The 17,685-nt window shown below is 52.3% G+C and overlaps 1 protein-coding gene across 1 annotated transcript in view; it reads left to right on the forward strand.

Moving 5' to 3' along the window:
• Positions 1–14,254: 14,254 nt before the first annotated feature.
• Positions 14,255–17,685, forward strand: part of HSPA9 (heat shock protein family A (Hsp70) member 9) — a 30,857-nt gene continuing 27,426 nt past the window's right edge. The window contains exons 1-3 of the mRNA NM_001287291.1: positions 14,255–14,364; positions 15,754–15,812; positions 17,557–17,644. Of these exons, the coding sequence (NP_001274220.1) occupies positions 14,287–14,364; positions 15,754–15,812; positions 17,557–17,644 (225 nt within the window). The 5' untranslated portion in view covers positions 14,255–14,286. The remainder of the gene's footprint in view (positions 14,365–15,753; positions 15,813–17,556; positions 17,645–17,685) is intronic.

Genomic DNA, 17,685 nt, shown 5'->3' on the forward strand with positions numbered 1-17,685 from the left:
GACTTCAGGACAGAGGCCAAACTATCTGTAGATGTATCTTTTTTAACCTGAGCATATAAAGGGCTAGCCCTCTTTGAACATGGCTGTTTATACAGAGAACCCCACCTCCAAATAGAACTAATTTTTGTGGAACCTCTCTTTTTCTCGTTTGGACCTATAAATATATCATTTGGAAATTTTCATTTGTGACATGCTAATTGCCCTCATTATTGTGATTTCTGAAGGTACCTAACATACCCATTACAACAGGTGCAGTCATATAAGGGTGAAATGCAGTTTGGTGTTCCCCACTGCAGCCTGCACTCTTAGCCTGAGTAACAGGTCACTGCCAGTTCAACAGCAAGAAGGATTTTTTTTTGTAGTGCTTGCAGATTCTACAGCACACTTCATTTTTGTCTACTTGTTCTGTTGTTTCTAGGTAACCTTGCCATTTATTTCTATCTTCTTCTGTGCCATAATCAGCAGGTTTGCAATAAGATTCACACCCATGCATCAGGTAACATGTACTATGGTTATTGCAGGCAAGGTTCTTTGGGTACATGTGATATCTTTTATTAGAGCAACTAAATAGTTGGAAGAAAGTTCTTTGCAAGCTTTTGGGCTCAAACTTTGCCTGAAAGCTTGCAAAGAACTTTTTTTCCAGCTATTTAGTTGCTCTAATAAAAGATATCACATCTACCCCAGGAACCTTGCCTGCCTATGTCCTTAGACCAACATGGCCACAACCAACAACCCTACTGTTATTGCAGCACTCTGGGCTAGATTAGGTTACCATTTGTGGCGGGCTTGCCTATCTTAGCCTGGTTCCTCAGGCTTAAAGAATTGCCAAAGCGATTGGTGGGCTAAACCCACCAATCAGAGACCAGCAGGGGAGGAACCTTGGGAGGAGTCCACCCCACCCCTACATCAGGGTGAGGCGAGGAGTGGACCTAATTGAAGACTGTGCTCCACCTCCCCCCAGTTAGTTAGTCTTCAATCTTGGGGCAGAGCCCCAAAAGGGTATATAAGGAGCTGCATGCACAGCAGGTGAGAGAGAGGATGACAGATGGAGAAGAAAGAAGAAGCTAGGGCTGAGGAAGAGTTGGGAAGAGCTACCCAGAGGGTGCTTCCAGTTGCCCTGAAGAGCCTGAAGACTCTGCCATTAGATGGGAGCAGCAGGCAACCGTGTCCCCAACCCCTTGCTGCAAGAGAGCATGGCGTGCCAGTGCAGGCGTCGCTGCATGGAGGGTCCACGAAGGACCGGGACCCTGGGAGCTGCTCAAGGAGGCTCAGGTTTCTAACCCCGGCACAAGGACAGCAACCTCACTCCCAGGGCCCTTGGAGGGGGCAGAGGGCAGCTCGGGCCCCATTCCCCGTTGCTAGGCATGAGGGCCTGTGGGCAGCGCAGGCTTTGCAGCACAGCAGGCCTGTACTGGAGCCACATATCCCATGCGGGGACTGAGACAGAGTACCCACTGCAGGAGCCACTTGCCTAGCTGGAGATGAAGCATTGGGAACCCTTGCTGGATGCCTACTCGCTAGGGAGCGTGAGTTCTCAAGCAAGGGGCTTCCCATCAGGGAGGGACGCAGTGGATAGCCCCATCAGAGGGGTTTTAGGCTAGAGAGAGAGAGACTTCTCTAGAGGAGGGGGGTATTTGGGATTACCACATCTTATATTTTGGAGTGTTTATTACTTGCTTGTTGTGTTTTCTATTCTGGAGAGTTTATTAACTGTTTATTGTGCTTTACATTTTGGGGGTGCTTACCCATCAATTGCTGGGACATACTTACCCTCTGAGGATACGTGGGTGAGGTTTCTCTTGTTGGTCTTGGGGACTGCTATACTTACCTGTTCTGTTATTTGTTGATTTGAATGTATTATATGTAAATGTTTATCTTTATCATCCATCCAGTTTATTCTGTCCCTTCCTGTTTATTCTGCATCTGAATAAACCATGTATATAATTAAGATATTGTGTTCTGGTCTTCCTCTTTAGAGACACCAGAGAAGGGGAAGCTGCGAGAAAGCTGCATTTTCCACCCCCAGGACGTATGCCCCGCTGATCATCCCCTTCTTTTGGAAAAGGGGGGTACACACTCCAGTATACCTGGGTTACACATATGTCCAGGTTTTCCCAGACGTCCTCTTTTTTGGACCTCTGTGCTGCATCTAGACAGGTTTTTAAAATAAGAGCCAAATGTCCGGGTTTCATGAACGATGCGTGCCCCCAGAGGCTGGGGGGGGGAGGGGGGGGCGTGGTGTACAGCAACTGTCTGCAGGTGGCAGCAGCGGCAGCAGGGGTGTGGCGGTGGCGAGCTCCCACAGGCAACGGTGGCAGTATCGGCGGCAGGAGCAGGCCGAGCAAGGAGCTCCTGCAGGCGGCCGCAGCACTGTCGGTGGCGGGGGGCGAGTGCCGACTGGAGGTCGGCAACTACCCGCAGATGCCACCAGCAGTGGCAGTGGCAGCCAGTGGCAATCAGCGACCACTCACAGATGCCACCAGAGGTGTCAGCGGTGAGGGCGGAGGGGTATGGTGAGTGGCAACTGCCTGCAGGCACTGCTGGCAGCATTAGCAGTGCTTATGTCAGGGGGTGCACCGCCAATCTCACGGGGGAGCATGTGCACCTGCGTGCACCCCCTATGTGTCGCCAGTACTGGGGTTTTTTCTGTTCCTCTGCTCTCCCAGGCTGGCCATTTGGGGATTTGCTGTCAGGGGTCACGTGCTCCCTGCATGGGCACTGGAGGGGGAGAGAGAGAGAGAGAGAGAGAGAGAGAGAGAGTGTGTGTGTGTGTAAGAGAGAGCAGGCTCCTGTGCAATGCAGGAGCTGCATGGGTAGCAGGGCTGGGTGGCAGGGGTCTGCGGGTTGGGAGCAAGTGGCACCAGCAGGGCTGGGGACCAGGGCAGGGGGCTGCAGGGTGGAAGTGAGTGGCACTGGGGGGCAGGGGGCTTTGGGTCAGGAGTGAGGGGTACTGGCAGGGCTGGGGGGCAGGGAATTGCAGGTCAGGAGTGAAGGGCACCAGTAGGGCTGGCAGGGAGCAGGGGCTGCGGATCAGGAGTGAGGTGCACAGGGAACAGGACAGGTGACTGTGGGCTGGGTGTGCAGGGCACTGGCAGCACCCGGGGGTTGTGGGTCAGGAGTGAGGGGCACCAGCAAGGGGTGGGAGGCAGGGTACTGCTATTTGGGAGTGAGAGGCACTGGCTGGTGGAGGATGCAGCTTGTCAGTGGGAGGCAACAGAATGGGCAGGGGCAGAGCACCGGCATGTCACTGCCCCCCACCCCCCAATCACATTCCCTCTGCCCTCTGACAGGTGTCCTTTTTTTTGGACCTAGAAACATGGTAACCCTAGGCTAGATTCAGTTCTGCAAATCTGGAGAAATTCTTGAAGCCAATGGAAATACTGTGGTAACAAGCGTGGGACATCTGTCTTCTCCCTTTGTGATAAATGGTTACCCCAAATCCATTTACACATCCATTCCTATTTCAAATAATTTATCAAGTCTCCCATTTTCTGTGATGCCCATGTTAAGCTGCAATTAATAATAGCTAACATACAATCTATGAACCCCTCGCTCACATGCAGCCTTATGTTCCTCTGATTGTCACTGCTGTCTTCCCAGCCCTTCTGTTGTCTGTGTTGTGTCCCTGATCCAGCAAACAGTTAAGTGTGATTAACTTTAAGCATGTAAATACATCCACTGACTTGAATGTTTTTCCCTTACTATGTACCATATATGTAACAGAGAGCCTGGGGCTCCCTGTTACTTTAAGATAATAGCAGCTCAGTTAGGGAGCAGCACAGGCTAAGCAGCAGCTGCAGGTCACCAGGGCAACAGGCTAATTGAGTAATTAGCAGGCACCTATAGGCAGTAAAGGGACCAAATATAGGCAGGGCCCTGGGAACATATAAGCTCAAGACTGGGTCATTATTTCCATCAAGGCATGGCAGGAGAGGTGGGATGGCGCCCTAGGGGCAGAGCAGGCACAGTTGTGGAGCCACCAGGGGGCAACATATCCACCCTTGGGACCCCAACTTTGTTACACTATACAGTTGGTGCACTGCATAGTAAAGCAAATTACTGTGTAGTAAGCATCACTGTCTATGTGTACAGATGCTTACTGCACAGTAAGTTGCTTGACTCATGAGTTAATTTGCTACCTGTAAATACAAGTAGCAAATTAACTCCTGAGTATTTATTGCACAGTAATGCTCATGCAGATGCTGACCAGGAGCAAATTTGCTGCTGGACAGCCCCACCACCAGGGGACAATCCTCAACCTAGCCCCAGGACCACAGGGCTGGGAGCTTCTCCAGCCTCAGGGCTGGAACAGCTCTTTGCTTGGACCAGCCCCAGGTCCTTAAAAGCGTACCCCAGGCCACTCACAGCAGCCTGCCTGTGCCTGGTGCCCAGCACAGCATCACTGCACACCTATCTGTCTTGTGCCGTGCCCCTTCACTGGGCACTGCACGCACCTGCCCAGGCCTGCCAACACTGAGACTGCTGCCTGAAGGCCCAGTGAGCTGTCGAGGGAGCCATTCCAGCATCCTGCCTGCAAAGGAGGATTAAGGTTTACTGGGGCCCTGGGCAAAAACGAAATTGGAGGCCCCTTCCCCCTGCCGGAGCTGGGCTCCAGCTGGGAGGAGGGGCCTCTTCTCCTGGTGCTGCCACTGCCAAGGGTGGGCCTTCATGCTTCGTGGGGGAGGCTGGGTGGACCCGGCTGGCCTGGGGGTGGAGGGGCACATCCCTGCTTCCCCCCCGACACACCTACCCCCCTTCCCCCACAGCCGCCATAGCCAGAGCAGAGCCCAGAGGGATGAGGGCAGATCTGGGATGCTTTATGCGGGCTCAGGGCTCTTCACCCTGCTGCTTTTGCCCTGGGGGCACTCTCACTTCCTGACGCACACGCACACTTTCCGTTGGCAGGATCTTCCCTACCCCCACACCTCAGCCAATTCCTCTGAGGATGCTTCTCCTCCTCACTGTGCTGTACCCCCAGTCCCAAGGTTTCCCTGGGAGGTGGCATGCAGGAGCAGTGGGGAGCAGATCCTGGGACACAGGGGCACAGCAGCAGGGCACAGAGGCAGGAAGGTGTGTGCAGCAGTGGGGAACCATCCTCTCTCCCCCCCACACCTCCTGGATGAGCCATCCATGGCTCTGTCTTGCTCCATGCCCCGGCCCCAGGTCCCCAAGCCCCAGCTCCACTCCCTCCCTCCCTCCCTCCCTCCCTCACCATGGGGGCCTCTATCTGCCCACACACTCCTTCCCTCCTATTAGACTTACCTGTAGAGCACTGCCTGGCTGCGTTCCTGGCCACGCCTCAAGCCGGACCTTTTGCTGGCTAGACTGCTGCCTGTCTGCAACAGAAAACCTGTCATTGCCAAGGAAACCCAGGCATCTGGGAGCCCCTGGGCCCAGGCCCCACTGGTCTGTGCGTTAATCTTCCTATGCCTCCCCCATGGCAGATGCTGCCTTCTGGGGCCACAAACGGTCCCAGGAGGAGACTGTGGACCTTGTGGCAAGGCTGAGGTCCTCAGCCAGTTTGCATGGAGTGGGTGCTCTAATGTACACATCTATGAGGACCTGCTATGCCATATGCAGGAACACAGGCACAACTGGTTGTTGCCACATAAAGGTCAAGGCCATGTGAGCACAGTGGGTCACCAGCACTGGCCGCAGTCGCCAGGTGGGGGCTGCCCACAAGTCCATACCCTTTATACAGAAGCTGGACAACATCCTCGTGCCCTGCGACTCTGGCCAGAGCAATGCCATGTACATGAGCACAGGTGACCTGCCTGAGCCTCTAGTGTGGCCTGGCACCTTCGATAAAGTGTCACCAGGGGAGGGCCCTCGGGCTGCCAGGAGCCCATCCCGGCATGGTCCCTGCCCCTGGCCTTGTTCAGCAGCTCCAGGAGCCCAGGCCAGCACTTGCCCTGTCAGCTCCAGACACATGGCCCTGCCCAGGAGGCAAAGCCAGTCATGGCATTGCTGGCCTTCAGCAGCATTAGCTCCTCCCTGGAGGGGGCCTCTACCCGGGCAGCTGGACGTCATGCCTCTTCACCCCCAGACACAACTGGAAGCCACATGCCCTCACCCTCAGCAAGGACTGACTCAGGCTGCTGGGCACATCTGGCACACCTACCTGGTAAGCCCCACACTACGGAGTGGCCCTCTCTGCCCCTGCCCCTGCCCCTGCCCTCCCTCCCCACTTGGTCTGGCCACACTCTCTTGGCACCCATGTTCCCACCCTTTGCCCCCCCCCCCCCCCCCCCCCCGCCACAGCACACAGGGAGGTGGAAGACAGTGCAAAACTTTATTGAGTAGTCTGTGCCCCTGCAGCAAGGTGAGCATGGGCCTCTCGCATGCGGAGGAACGTGTCAATGCCAGTTGTCCTTGTCTGTGGGGGGCACGGATGTATAGCACAGCCTCCAGGTGGTGACAGAGGTTGCAGGACAGCATGGGCTTACCCTTCGTACCATCAAGGTTCAGAGTCCCACGCCAGGTTTGCAGGCGCACCTGGGGCACCATGGCAACCAGCAGCCACAGGGCATATTGGGTCAGGCACCCCTTGGTCCACACAAACAGCTTCTCGCAGCGTGCCTGGGACACTCTCAGTAGGGGCATGCTTAAGGCACAGAGCTGACGCAGAGGGGGGTTGGCCACAGGGCACCTCTCTGGAGCGGCTGCCTCTGGGGAGGACAGGAGTGCCACCAGATCTGTATCCCAGTCATCTGGGAGCCCCTTACCCCCCACCACCCCCAGGTGCTGTGGGCTTGATGGCAGTGCAGGAGACAGGATGGCCTGGAGGAGAATTGGGGGGGAGTCACTCTGGAGCCATGACAGCAGGTGCTGCCAAGAACCAGGCCTGTCCCAGCCTGGGAACGGGGTGGAGAAGGCAGGATGCTGGCAGCCAGCACATAGCAGCCCAAATGCCCCTGCTGAGCAACCAAGGACGGGAGCTCAGCCAGCGGCTACCTGTGCCAGGGCCTGCCAGGCCAACTTACCATGTTGTCCGTGGGCACCCATGCACGTATAACCCCCAATCTGAGACTGGGTAGCACACAGCCCCTTGGTATTGAACCTGTTGTCTCAGAAATGTTGCAAACCCTCACAAACAATCTCTTTCTTCTGGCTTTGTAGGACATGCAAGTACACATGGGGGAAAGGCACAAGTTGGTAGCCAGGATCACCATGTGTATGTGCCTCAGCCAGGGCCATGTGTATGTGCCAACTTTGGCAGCATAGGACCCAGGACCAGACCCGGCTGCTGGACTGCCTGATCACCGTGACCAAGGAGTGGCTGACAGACTTGCAGGCCTGGTGCATGGAGGACATCGCCTGTGAGTGGGAGAGGGATGCACGCAAGGTGGCGAGGGACTGGGTGAACCAGTAGTTCCACGATAGGCTCCTGGCCCTGGAGGAGAGGCACCTAGAGGCCCAGGAGCTCCAGGCTGCTGTGGTGGCCAGGGCAGTGGAGGCCACGGTGGAGGACTGCTGGGTGCTGGACACTGTCTTGGCCCTGGTGGTTGCCTTCATGACACCCACTGCCCTGCCCCTGACCCTAGCTCTGCCTGCTCCCTAGCAGCCACCCACTGCCCAGCAGCAGGGCCTCTGTGAACCTGGGTTGAGGGGCAGTGGTGCCTCTACCAGTCAGGTGCCCCTGCCCCAGCTCCCACCCTGGGGGCCACCCAGACCCCACAGCTGGGCCCTGACCTGTCACTTACCCTGGCTTCATGTGGCCCCGGAGAAGGAGCTGTTTGCAGTGGGGCCAGTACTGCATGCAGGCCCTGCTGGCTTGGCCCACTGGCCACAGGAGGGGGAGCCAGTTGCACTGGCAGAGTAGCACCTGCTATCACCCCTGGAGATGTGGTCTGAAGCCAGGTACTGGGCACCTGTCCCTGGGCTCTGCCCCCTAGGTGCCACCGCCCCGCTGCCCCCCACCCTGGAAGTGCACACATATGGACATAGTCTGCGTGGGGAAGAAGTTGCTTTATTGTTGATAGGTGGGGTGGATGGTGGAGGGACTGTGTGGTTCGGAAGGGAGGGGAGGGACAGGGTCTGCTCTGTGTTTGTGGAAGGGAATAAAGTGCTTTTCTGTGAACTGTCCACAGTGAGCATGGTGCTGGGGGTGTGTGGTGGAGCTGGGATCTGGGGCTGGCCTTCCAGGCAACTTACAGTGGGGAGTGCAGGAGGAGCTTGTCAACCAGTCCCTCTTGCACCCAGTGCCCTGGCCCCCACTGGTGGGTGAGCAGCTCGCCCAGGCCCTTGCCAGGGAGGGCATTCCACTGTTGTTGCCACCACAGCTAATGTTCCTGGTGCCAGGTATCCTACTCACACTGTACCTCCCCTGCCCAGGCCTCATGAAACAGCTCCTCCTGGGTCTGGCAGATGTTATGCAGCACACAGGCTGCAATGATGACCCGGGAACATTCGCCTCATTGACCTCAAGCCAGGTAGTGAGGGTGTGTCAGCGTCCCTTCAGACAGCCAAAGGTGCACTCCACCAGCACACAGGTCTGGCTCAGGCACCAGTTGAAGTGTGCCTTGTATGGGTCCAGCTGGTCAGTGTAGGGCCGCATGAGCCAGAGGAGGACGGTGTAGGTAGGGTCCCCAGTGAGGAGGGGCATAACCTGCATCACACATAGCTGGAAGTCCAGTACCCCTGGCATGAAGCGCTTGCTCTCCACCAGGGCTGGAAGGAAGGAGTTGTGGAAGACATGGGCATTGTGGGCACTGCCCACCCAGCCAGCGCTCACATTGGTAAAGGCACCATGGTGGTCAATGAAGGCCTGGAACATGGAGTAGAAGCCTTGCCGGCTGTAGTAGGGGCAGTCACTGCAAGGCAGGCAGGTGACAGGGATGTGGATTTGTTGGCTACAAATGTCCAACTCGGGATCCTTAAAATTCTGGTTTATTAGGCGGATTGAAACACTGTAGTGAGTTAAATCATAAACCTTGGGGCTGGTCCTTCCACACACACACACACACACACGCACGCACACAGTAGCAAGATACAAGAGTCAGGTATACCTATCCCACAGGTGCTGGAGTCTGTCATTAAAGCTTCTTTCAGCGTGGTGTTATCTTCCAGAAGGGGGTCACTGGCTGGTCCTTCTGGCTGGACAGGTAGGGTGCTGGTCAAGTTGGAGATCAAGAGGGCGCCACTGAGGGTCACTTTTCACTGCCTTTTATCTGTCCTTGGCAGACTTTGGTGACTCCCCAGTTTTCAGGTTTGCCCAATCCAAGGGTCGTTGACCCTCATGGGACTTCCCCCCTCGGTGGCTACTGGATAGCATCTGTCAGCCCCAGGGGTCGTCCGCATGTACATGCAGGTTTGGGAGTCCATTGATTAATTTTGAATAGGGCTCTGGGAGCGGTTGATTTGGAGTTATTCAGCCCAAAAGTTGGTCCCCGGCATTGATTAACTCAGACCAGGGCTTCTAGCCCTTGATCAGTGACATTTAGAGATGTCCTGGTTGCTACATTGTCTTCTATTGAGTTCTTCCTTTGGTTGATCTGCAGTTTCCTTAGGTGTTAATTGCTGCCTGCTACCATGTTACACATTCAATCACTGATTCACTCGCTCTTTCAGGGGCCAGCCTGATACAGGGAAGGACAGTTTGATTCCTGCCCTTGTTAACATTGTTACAATGTATAACTTACTTATGAAACTAAACACATTTAGTTAAAAGTTGAAAGGTGAGGAGTATAAAATATAAGCTACAAAAGTAATGCCATGGCACACAAATAGATAAAAATACCAAAATACAAGGGGAGATACAAAATGCACACATACAAATTTCAAAACACAATTCCTTATCTTAAAGTGAAAGAAAGAGGAAGGAAGAAAAGGTAGAAGAGGAAAAACATATCCAAGGGGGGGAGAGCAACTTCAGGCAAGAGGAAAAGGGACTTTCTGCTACAGATTCTGTCTAGGTTTCCATACACTGCGGGAAGCCTAGGGTGCAGAACCCCACCACCACCTCCAGGGGGTCATGCACCTGAAGCACAGTGTGACCCTGCACATCCTAGAAGACACTGTACACTTCCATGTCAGCCTTTCTGGCAGTTGCTCTGTCTACACTGAAGAGGTGGCCAACATGGCAGACATTGGCGTGCGTAGCCAGCTTGACCAGAGCAATGGCCGGCCGGGTGTCCGTTGGGAGGGGCGGCTGCATGGTGGTGGCCTGCTGCTCCAGCTGTGGGTGGAGCTGGTCGAGGAGCTCCTGGAAGGTGGCCTGGGTCATGTGAAAGCATTCTAGCCACTGCTTGTCATCCCAGGTGGTCTGGAGGACGTGCAGCCACCAGTCTTGGCTGGCCAGGTAGGCCCACAGGCAGCAGGGCTAAAGGTCCAGGAGTACATGGACAATACCGGTGGTGACGTTGGCATCAAAGCCGACTCGTGCGGGGTGCGGGGCAAGTCAGCCCGTGCAGGGCCCTGTCCCCACTCTGATCCCGTGTGCCACGGACCCAAAGAAGCTGCCGTTGCCATTGGCACCCTCAATTGGGGGGGGGGGGGCAAAGCGAGAGCTGGACACAAAGCTGTCAACAGCAGTGTGGAGTCACCGTGGCCGTTCCGCCTAACTCCATGGGGACTCCCAAAGCATGGGACCCGGGGCGGTCACCCTGATTTGCCCCACCCCCCAGGGATGGCCCTGGTTGGCATCTGGGCAGCAGCACAGGGTCAGGCCAGCAGAAGCACAGTGGCTGGAGGCCTGGGACACTGTGTTGAGCCTGGCCTGGTGGCTGTGTTATGTGGGGGGGCCACCAAGGACATGACTGACCTGGGCCAGGCAGCAATCACCACAGCAGGCCAGCATGGTAAGCAGGGTGATTAGCATGAGCCTGGGGCAGTGGACATTGCTGCCGGGGCCTGGGGGTGGAGCAGCCATGGTGAGGTGGGCACAGACTCCGGCGATAGAGCCGCTGCATTCTCACACAGTGCTCTGCAGACTGCTCCAGGAAGGTAAGTGGCCAAGGAGCAGCACACAGGACTGCCTGTTAAAGATGTCCACCAGTTGCAGGCAGCTGCGCCTGAAGCCTCCAGTTCTTCCTGACTGCTGCAGGGGGCCAGAGCAGGGCCGGGGGGGTGGGAGTAGACTGCTGCCAGGAGCAGCAAACCTACTCCCAAATGCATGCATGTGTAGGCACCTGCTCAGGATGGGTTTACTCCAGATTAGACTAGAGAAAACTCAGCCCGCCGCATTTGCACTTGAAGACATGCCCAAAGTGTAGCACACTGAGAATGAGGACCCAGTTTTAAGACGGATCTCTAATCACATAGAACAAAGGCTAGTGTCTTATTTTTACATTTGTATCCTTGATACATGGGTAAAGCTTGACTGCATATTATGTTTGATCAATCAGTGTCTTGAACTTCATTGCAGTGAGTAGGGAAGTGATTGAAGTGCAGCTTTGACAGCTGCACCTCTGCACCCATCCATACCAGGGCAGCTGAAGCAATGCTTTTATAACATACACATAGGAGCTCCAGAACAATAGTCGCCGTCGAATTGTCACAGACAGGAAAAAATTACCATGGAGAAGCTAATGCATAGCTCCCTGCAGAACTTGTCATATTTGTCTACTGATTTAAGCTGCCTCAGCAATGACAGATGCTTTATACAGATTTGTTTTATTGAAGACTGCATGTAGCCCTCTTGGTTTTGCCTGGTACAGGGGAGCCTGCTTAAGACAGATGCAGAATGAACAGACGTTTCCCAAAACAAAGTGAATATGGCACAGAAAGTCTGTAAGACCCAATCCTTTTTCCTCTGAAGGCAATGAAAGTTTTGCTGCGGGAACAGCACCAGACCCTGCGGAGAATATTTCTGTGGATTCTCTCTCCTCACTAGCAGACTCCATTATTTCAGGATTACACTGCTAAGAAAACCCAGCTTCTCAAAGCCCATGCTAATTAACATAAAGCCAGTTACTTGTATTCACAAACAGCCATCCCTTTGTCCATTTCTGTACCATTGCATTCTGGGACCCAGGGTTCACTGCATAGATCCTTCATGAGAGGCTTGTACAGAAACGTGCAAGGTACTCTGGGTCTAGACAGGCAATCTTGGAGATCATAGACATGCCAAAGTCCCCAGGGCATCACACAGTGATCCCCAAAATAGTAGTCCTAGTTTCTGGCCTTTGCTCCTCCTGCCAGCTGCTCAGAGGTTCTATACCCTCTACAACTGCTCAGCTCCAGGAACAGCAGATATAAAATAGTTCTGCAAGATGCATTCCTCACAACACCCGAAATGAGGGCAAATTGAGAGCCCTGGGCATCTTTCAGGCAGGCTCAGTTTCTTACAGAATGGGTCACCACCTGCCCAGGTGCTTTTCTGGAGTGTTTTAACATATTTGTAATTAAGTCCAAGACACTGATTAATCTCCTTTCTAGCCCTTGTTTTGGCAGGAGGACAAATGCTCATAGGCTTCACAGAAGAAGTGTGGCTTAAGGAGGAACAGGAAGGAGAGGTGGATATGTGGCAGACCAGGTCAGGAAGGACACTGACTAGACAAGGATTTGAATGCAAAATGTTTGAGGTCTGAGAAGGGGTTGCATGGGAGCAGGGTTGAGGATGAGAACAAGGCAAAGAGGGAAATGGGTATAGCTGTGGCAGTCTAAAGAGGTAGGTGAAGGGAATACAAATAAAAAATTCTGCACTCAGTGGGGCCAACAATTGACTTGCAATACTTCATTAAAGAAGTACTCATTAGGCCTTGAGTCCAGCACTGTTGTAGGGCCCTGTTTGGAAACTGAAACACGTGCCCTGACTTTTCAGGAATGTGCTGCTTGGCTAAAATCAATAGACTCTGAAATATTAAACAAACCAGTGTTTTGTAGTGTTTTGGTAGACTTGATGAAGAATGCCTTGCACTTGAAAACTTGTCTAACTATGGAATAGGTCCAGTAAAAGATACCATCCACAAAAATCCTTGCCTCTAAACATACCACTATCCCAAAAGTTGCCAAAGGACATTTCAGCTTCTTCTCTTTTGCCAGCACCTGGAGAAAATTTTTCATCCCTGATATTGTTCAAGAGTTTCCTACTTCATTGGTTATAACAGCACCCCCAGAGGATACTGAAAGGTATTTGCCTGCTGCGCTCTTGATGGCATTGTGTGCTGTTAAGTGTGAGCCAAGAATTAGCAGCTCATTTTCTGCAGGACCGGAAAGCCATTTTTTCTTGCGTTGACTCTGCAGATGAAAAGAAAACAGAGGGACTGTTGCAGCCTAAGCTAGAGGACAGCTCCCTCTGAGTGTGCTTTTGCTTAATTGCAGCCTTGCCAATACTTGAAAGTTATGTGTCAGTTATTTGAATTAAGTCCTTTTTCATACTGGTCACGATTCGTGGGACAAGTCTGAAGGAAATGCAGCTTAACATGGCTGCGTGCTGCCCCCCCCTGGTTAGTGAGGACGGCTCACAAGATATCCACGCACGCGGGTGCACCTCGGTAGGAAATGGAAGGTGGCCCGTGTCTGCGTGCACGGCGGACACGGACTGGCCGCTGGGAAGGGCTCCTGCCCGCAGACACGCGGGGCCTTTCCAATTCGGACTCCCAGTCGTGTGAAACGCCCCAGCTGTCCTGGAGCGGGAAGGCCGCGGCTCGGAGGAAGGTCCGGGGCTGCGGACCCCGCTGCGGCACTGACTTGCTACCCAGCCCCCGTCACGTCCCTTGGGCCGGAAGTAGGGGGGGTCACTCCCCCCCCGGCACCCTCCCCCCCCTCGTGACTCTGTCTCAGCCGCCCAGCGCGCACGCGCGTTGGCTCCACCCCCGGCGCAGGCGCCCCGCACTCGGCGCACGTGGGCGCTCCCCGTCCTTGCATCGGCGCGTGCGCAGTAGGCCCAACGGGAACAGCCCTGTCTTTGCCTCACTTGCGCATGTGCGAGGCGGGGAGGGTGGCGTTTGCACCCAAGCGGCGCAGGCGCAATGCGCCCGCTCTGACGCAAGACAGCTGCAATCTTCCTGCGCTGTAGCCTGTCCGACCTTGAGGCCGCATTTTCACTTAGGACCCCGGCTGCCCTAGCAGCGCCTGTGTGGAAAGCTGCTCGCGGATCAGCGAAACGGAGGGGGTCTCGCCCACAACACGGGGCAACAGGCCGGGGGAGGCGGCGCTCGGTGTTTCTGCGGGGCGTTTGTTGCGGGCCAGGGGCGGAGGGGCTGCTTTGCCATCGGGCGTTTGGCAAAGGCAGCCCGCCGGGTCCTGCCCCTTCCCCACGTGAGAGGAGGTTCTAGAAGAGCCGCGAGCCGCCCGCCGTTGCTGCCGCCGCACTCCTCCTTCTCTTCGACCGCCGCCATCGCCATGTTGAGCGCCCGCCGCGCCGTCTCCCGCCTCCACCTGCTGCTGCTGCCGGGCCCCACGGCCCCCGGCCTCTCCCAGGTGCGCGGCCTTCACGGGGAGGCCCGGGGGAGGCAGGGCCGCGCTACGCGAGGGGCCGGCCCGGACTCTGCGGGGCCGGGACCTGCCTTTCCCCGCGACCTTGCTGGAGCCGCTCCATCTTCCTGCCTCCCTCTGAGGGGCCGCCTTCGGCGCGGGATTGCCCCGCGCCCGGGGTGAGGGAGCCCCGGAGTCTGGGCCCAGGCCGCAGCCCTGGTGGAGCTGCGATTCTCATCGGCAGCCGAAGGGCGGAGGCTCTACGGGGGGAAAAGCACGTGGCCGAGGGTGGATGGGGCTCGTCCTCTCAGGGTTGAGCTGCTGTCCGGGCCTGCGTGCGCTGAGGAGTCTGGTTTGGTCCCGAGTGGGTGCGCGGCGGTCGATGCCCGACAGCCGAGTCGCTTGATGCCTCTTTGTTTTTCCTGGTCCCTCACGCTTGCAGCAATAGGGCAGGGAGCCTTGGAGGAGATGCTCTTAAATCCAGAGAAGTGAGGGTGTTGATTGGTAGCACTTGCAGTCTCCTTTCTGTAGTTGAAGCAGTTCCCTCAAAAATAAATGAAGTTTTCTCTCAGTAGTAAAGTGAGTTGTATCTGGCTTTGTAATGAAGGTTCTGAATAAGGAAACTAAAATGCTTCAGCACAGACAGACAAAATATTATGTCCACTTTGTGGCAGGGGAAGCTGCAAAACACAAACCTTAAACAATTTAAAGTTAGTAATTGTTTCACTAGAGGCTGTTTTCGCTGATTTTAACCGCAACCTAATTCATTATTTTGTACGCCCAAAATGCTGTGATAGATCCTGCCTACTGCCTTTCCTTCCTCACCTCGAGACCAGGTAGATGTTAAATAAGGGGAACCTCTGTTCCCTGAACACGTTACGTGAAGACAGTCCTTTGTCCACTCAGATGCTAAAAGTGAATAATGTGTCCCATTCTTTGAACCCAATTCACAAAGTGAACTGAAGGATTGTTGGTAGTTAGTCTAATAATGCTTCTGAAAAAAAAAATCAGCAAAATCAGTTAATATTTCTTTTGCTGTTATGGGATGCTGATATATTTTTAGCAAGTTTCCCATAATTTATGTCCAGTCATAGCAAGGATCAACTGAGCAAATCTGCCAGTCCAGGGTAATATAGGTCCCTTTCCATACTAATTAACAAAAAAAAGATTAGGTCAATACTTCTTGTTCTATGGCTATATGATGTTAGAGTGAAATTGTCCTTGGTTTCCCTTGGTTTAAAAAAAATAAAATTAAAGATTAAATGAAATATCTTTAATCCAACTAACTTTGCAACTTCTATTATATGGTAACATTGTTTTGTTTTTAAAATACTAGATGCGATCATCAGAAACAAAATTAAGCTCTTACAATTCTACCATGATTTTATTTTATAGGCATTCTGGAACAGTCTCAGTCAGAATGTCCTCAGAACAGTATCACATAGACAATATGCGTAAGTATTCCCTTTTTTTAGTAATGAAAAAAAACAAACTGGAAAGCCTCAAGCTTGATGCATAAATGGACATACTCTAATAGTCTCAGTCAGATGTATGTATAGGTAGCTCAAAAAAACCTGCCAAGACTTCACAAAATTGCAGTTGCTGGCACTGAAAAATATGAAGCTTAACAACAATTTTTTTTCTGTACATGTAAGTTTTTACATTTCAAGGTTCTGAACAAAAACCTATTTGAGAACAAAGAGTTATTAAATGAAGTAGAACAATAATCTATCAGTTTGTCTCATTGGAATCAATAATGATTGATTTACACTGAAGATTAAACAAATAAGTTTTGTTTAATGAAAGCCATACATTGCGACCCTAATAGTTAAAAGGGTTGCAAACTGAGATTGTCAGTAAAGTGAATTGTACATAATGGTGTATGTACTAATGTGTAAAACCTCCCTATATATGCTCACTGCAGTTGAATAAATCAGTCTAGTAATCACTGACAGCATGTTGTCAAGTGCTTTTTTCCTTGACTCCACATTACCTGTGTTTGTATATGGGCTCAGAAGGCCTTGCTGCAAAGGAAATTTAAATTCTAATGGAGAATTGATAACACCTTATTATAAAGGATGAAAAAACCTTCACTAAATTAGATTAAACGTGTTCAATACCTCTCTAATCACAATCTCCCTAGAATTAATTTCCTTCAGAAATACTACTATTACAAACCATCAGAGTTTAAATGTTTGTGCATATTATTTCAAAAAGAAAGCTAGCTGTTGCTCCTAATATTCCAGGCCCAGGGTAATCACAAAGCCTGAGTTGATCCTTTTATCTGTGGGGTGCACTTTTTGCCCTACTTAATGTTGCCTAGTAAACAGAAATGGGCCTTTTTATAGCATTTAATCTTCAGGCAATTGCTTCTAAAGCATGTTGCAGCTCATTTGATACCACAGCCTCTCAGTTTATTTTACTTTTACCACCCCCATTGAGTTCTAATATTAACCATATACCTTTCAAGGGTGCTGCAGGATGCCATGCAGTGTTAGTCCTGTTAGGTGTCTAAACATCATTCACAAAGATAAACCCAGAGATTGCAAATAGGAATCCATAGTGTTGAAAATCATCTGACTGATGGCCTTTCTGAGTTCTTTGCAACAGAAGAAGAGTTTTCTTCATTTTCGGCAGTTAAAAAAATGAGTAAAAACTAAGACCTGGCATTTTCTGAAAGGTGCCTTTAGTCTAAAAAGGTTGAAAACCATTGGTTTTGGGGAATAGTCTTCTGCATTGGAATTTGTAATCAAAACTAGGTGCATGATTGACTGTAAAAAGTTTTGAATAGAAAGCAAAGTGATCAGTTCTCTACTTCAGAACAATATTACTTCAATGTACTTCAATCAGCAGAAGTAAGGCCTTGCACATGAAATGTTTGGGGAGAGTAGAACTGTCTTGATGTCCGTTTTAGAGACAGGCTCACTGGTGTAGACTCCTAATGTTTAAATCAAGGTGCTAGGAATTGGTGAAGACCAGTATATTTAACCACAGAATAAAGAAATAAAATAGGGATTGGATGTATTACAAGTCAGAAACGACCAGATCTAATACAGAACCATGTAGTATAGCTTTATTTTTTCACCTGCCAGTAGAAGTGACTCCTTCGCCCTCCCATCTCTAGTGTAGGATGTTTTTTGGCTTTCTCAGTCTTCCCTGGCAATAAGCCCTAACCTTTATCTTAAATATTCTTTGCAGCTCAGAAGCAATCAAGGGTGCTGTTATTGGCATTGATTTGGGCACAACTAACTCTTGTGTGGCAGTTATGGAAGGAAAACAAGCAAAGGCAAGTTACTACCAACTACTAGCGCAAATCAGGATTTCCAC

The sequence above is a fragment of the Alligator mississippiensis genome, chromosome 9, assembly GCF_030867095.1.
Source record: "Alligator mississippiensis isolate rAllMis1 chromosome 9, rAllMis1, whole genome shotgun sequence".
Classification (NCBI taxonomy): Eukaryota; Metazoa; Chordata; order Crocodylia; family Alligatoridae; genus Alligator; species Alligator mississippiensis.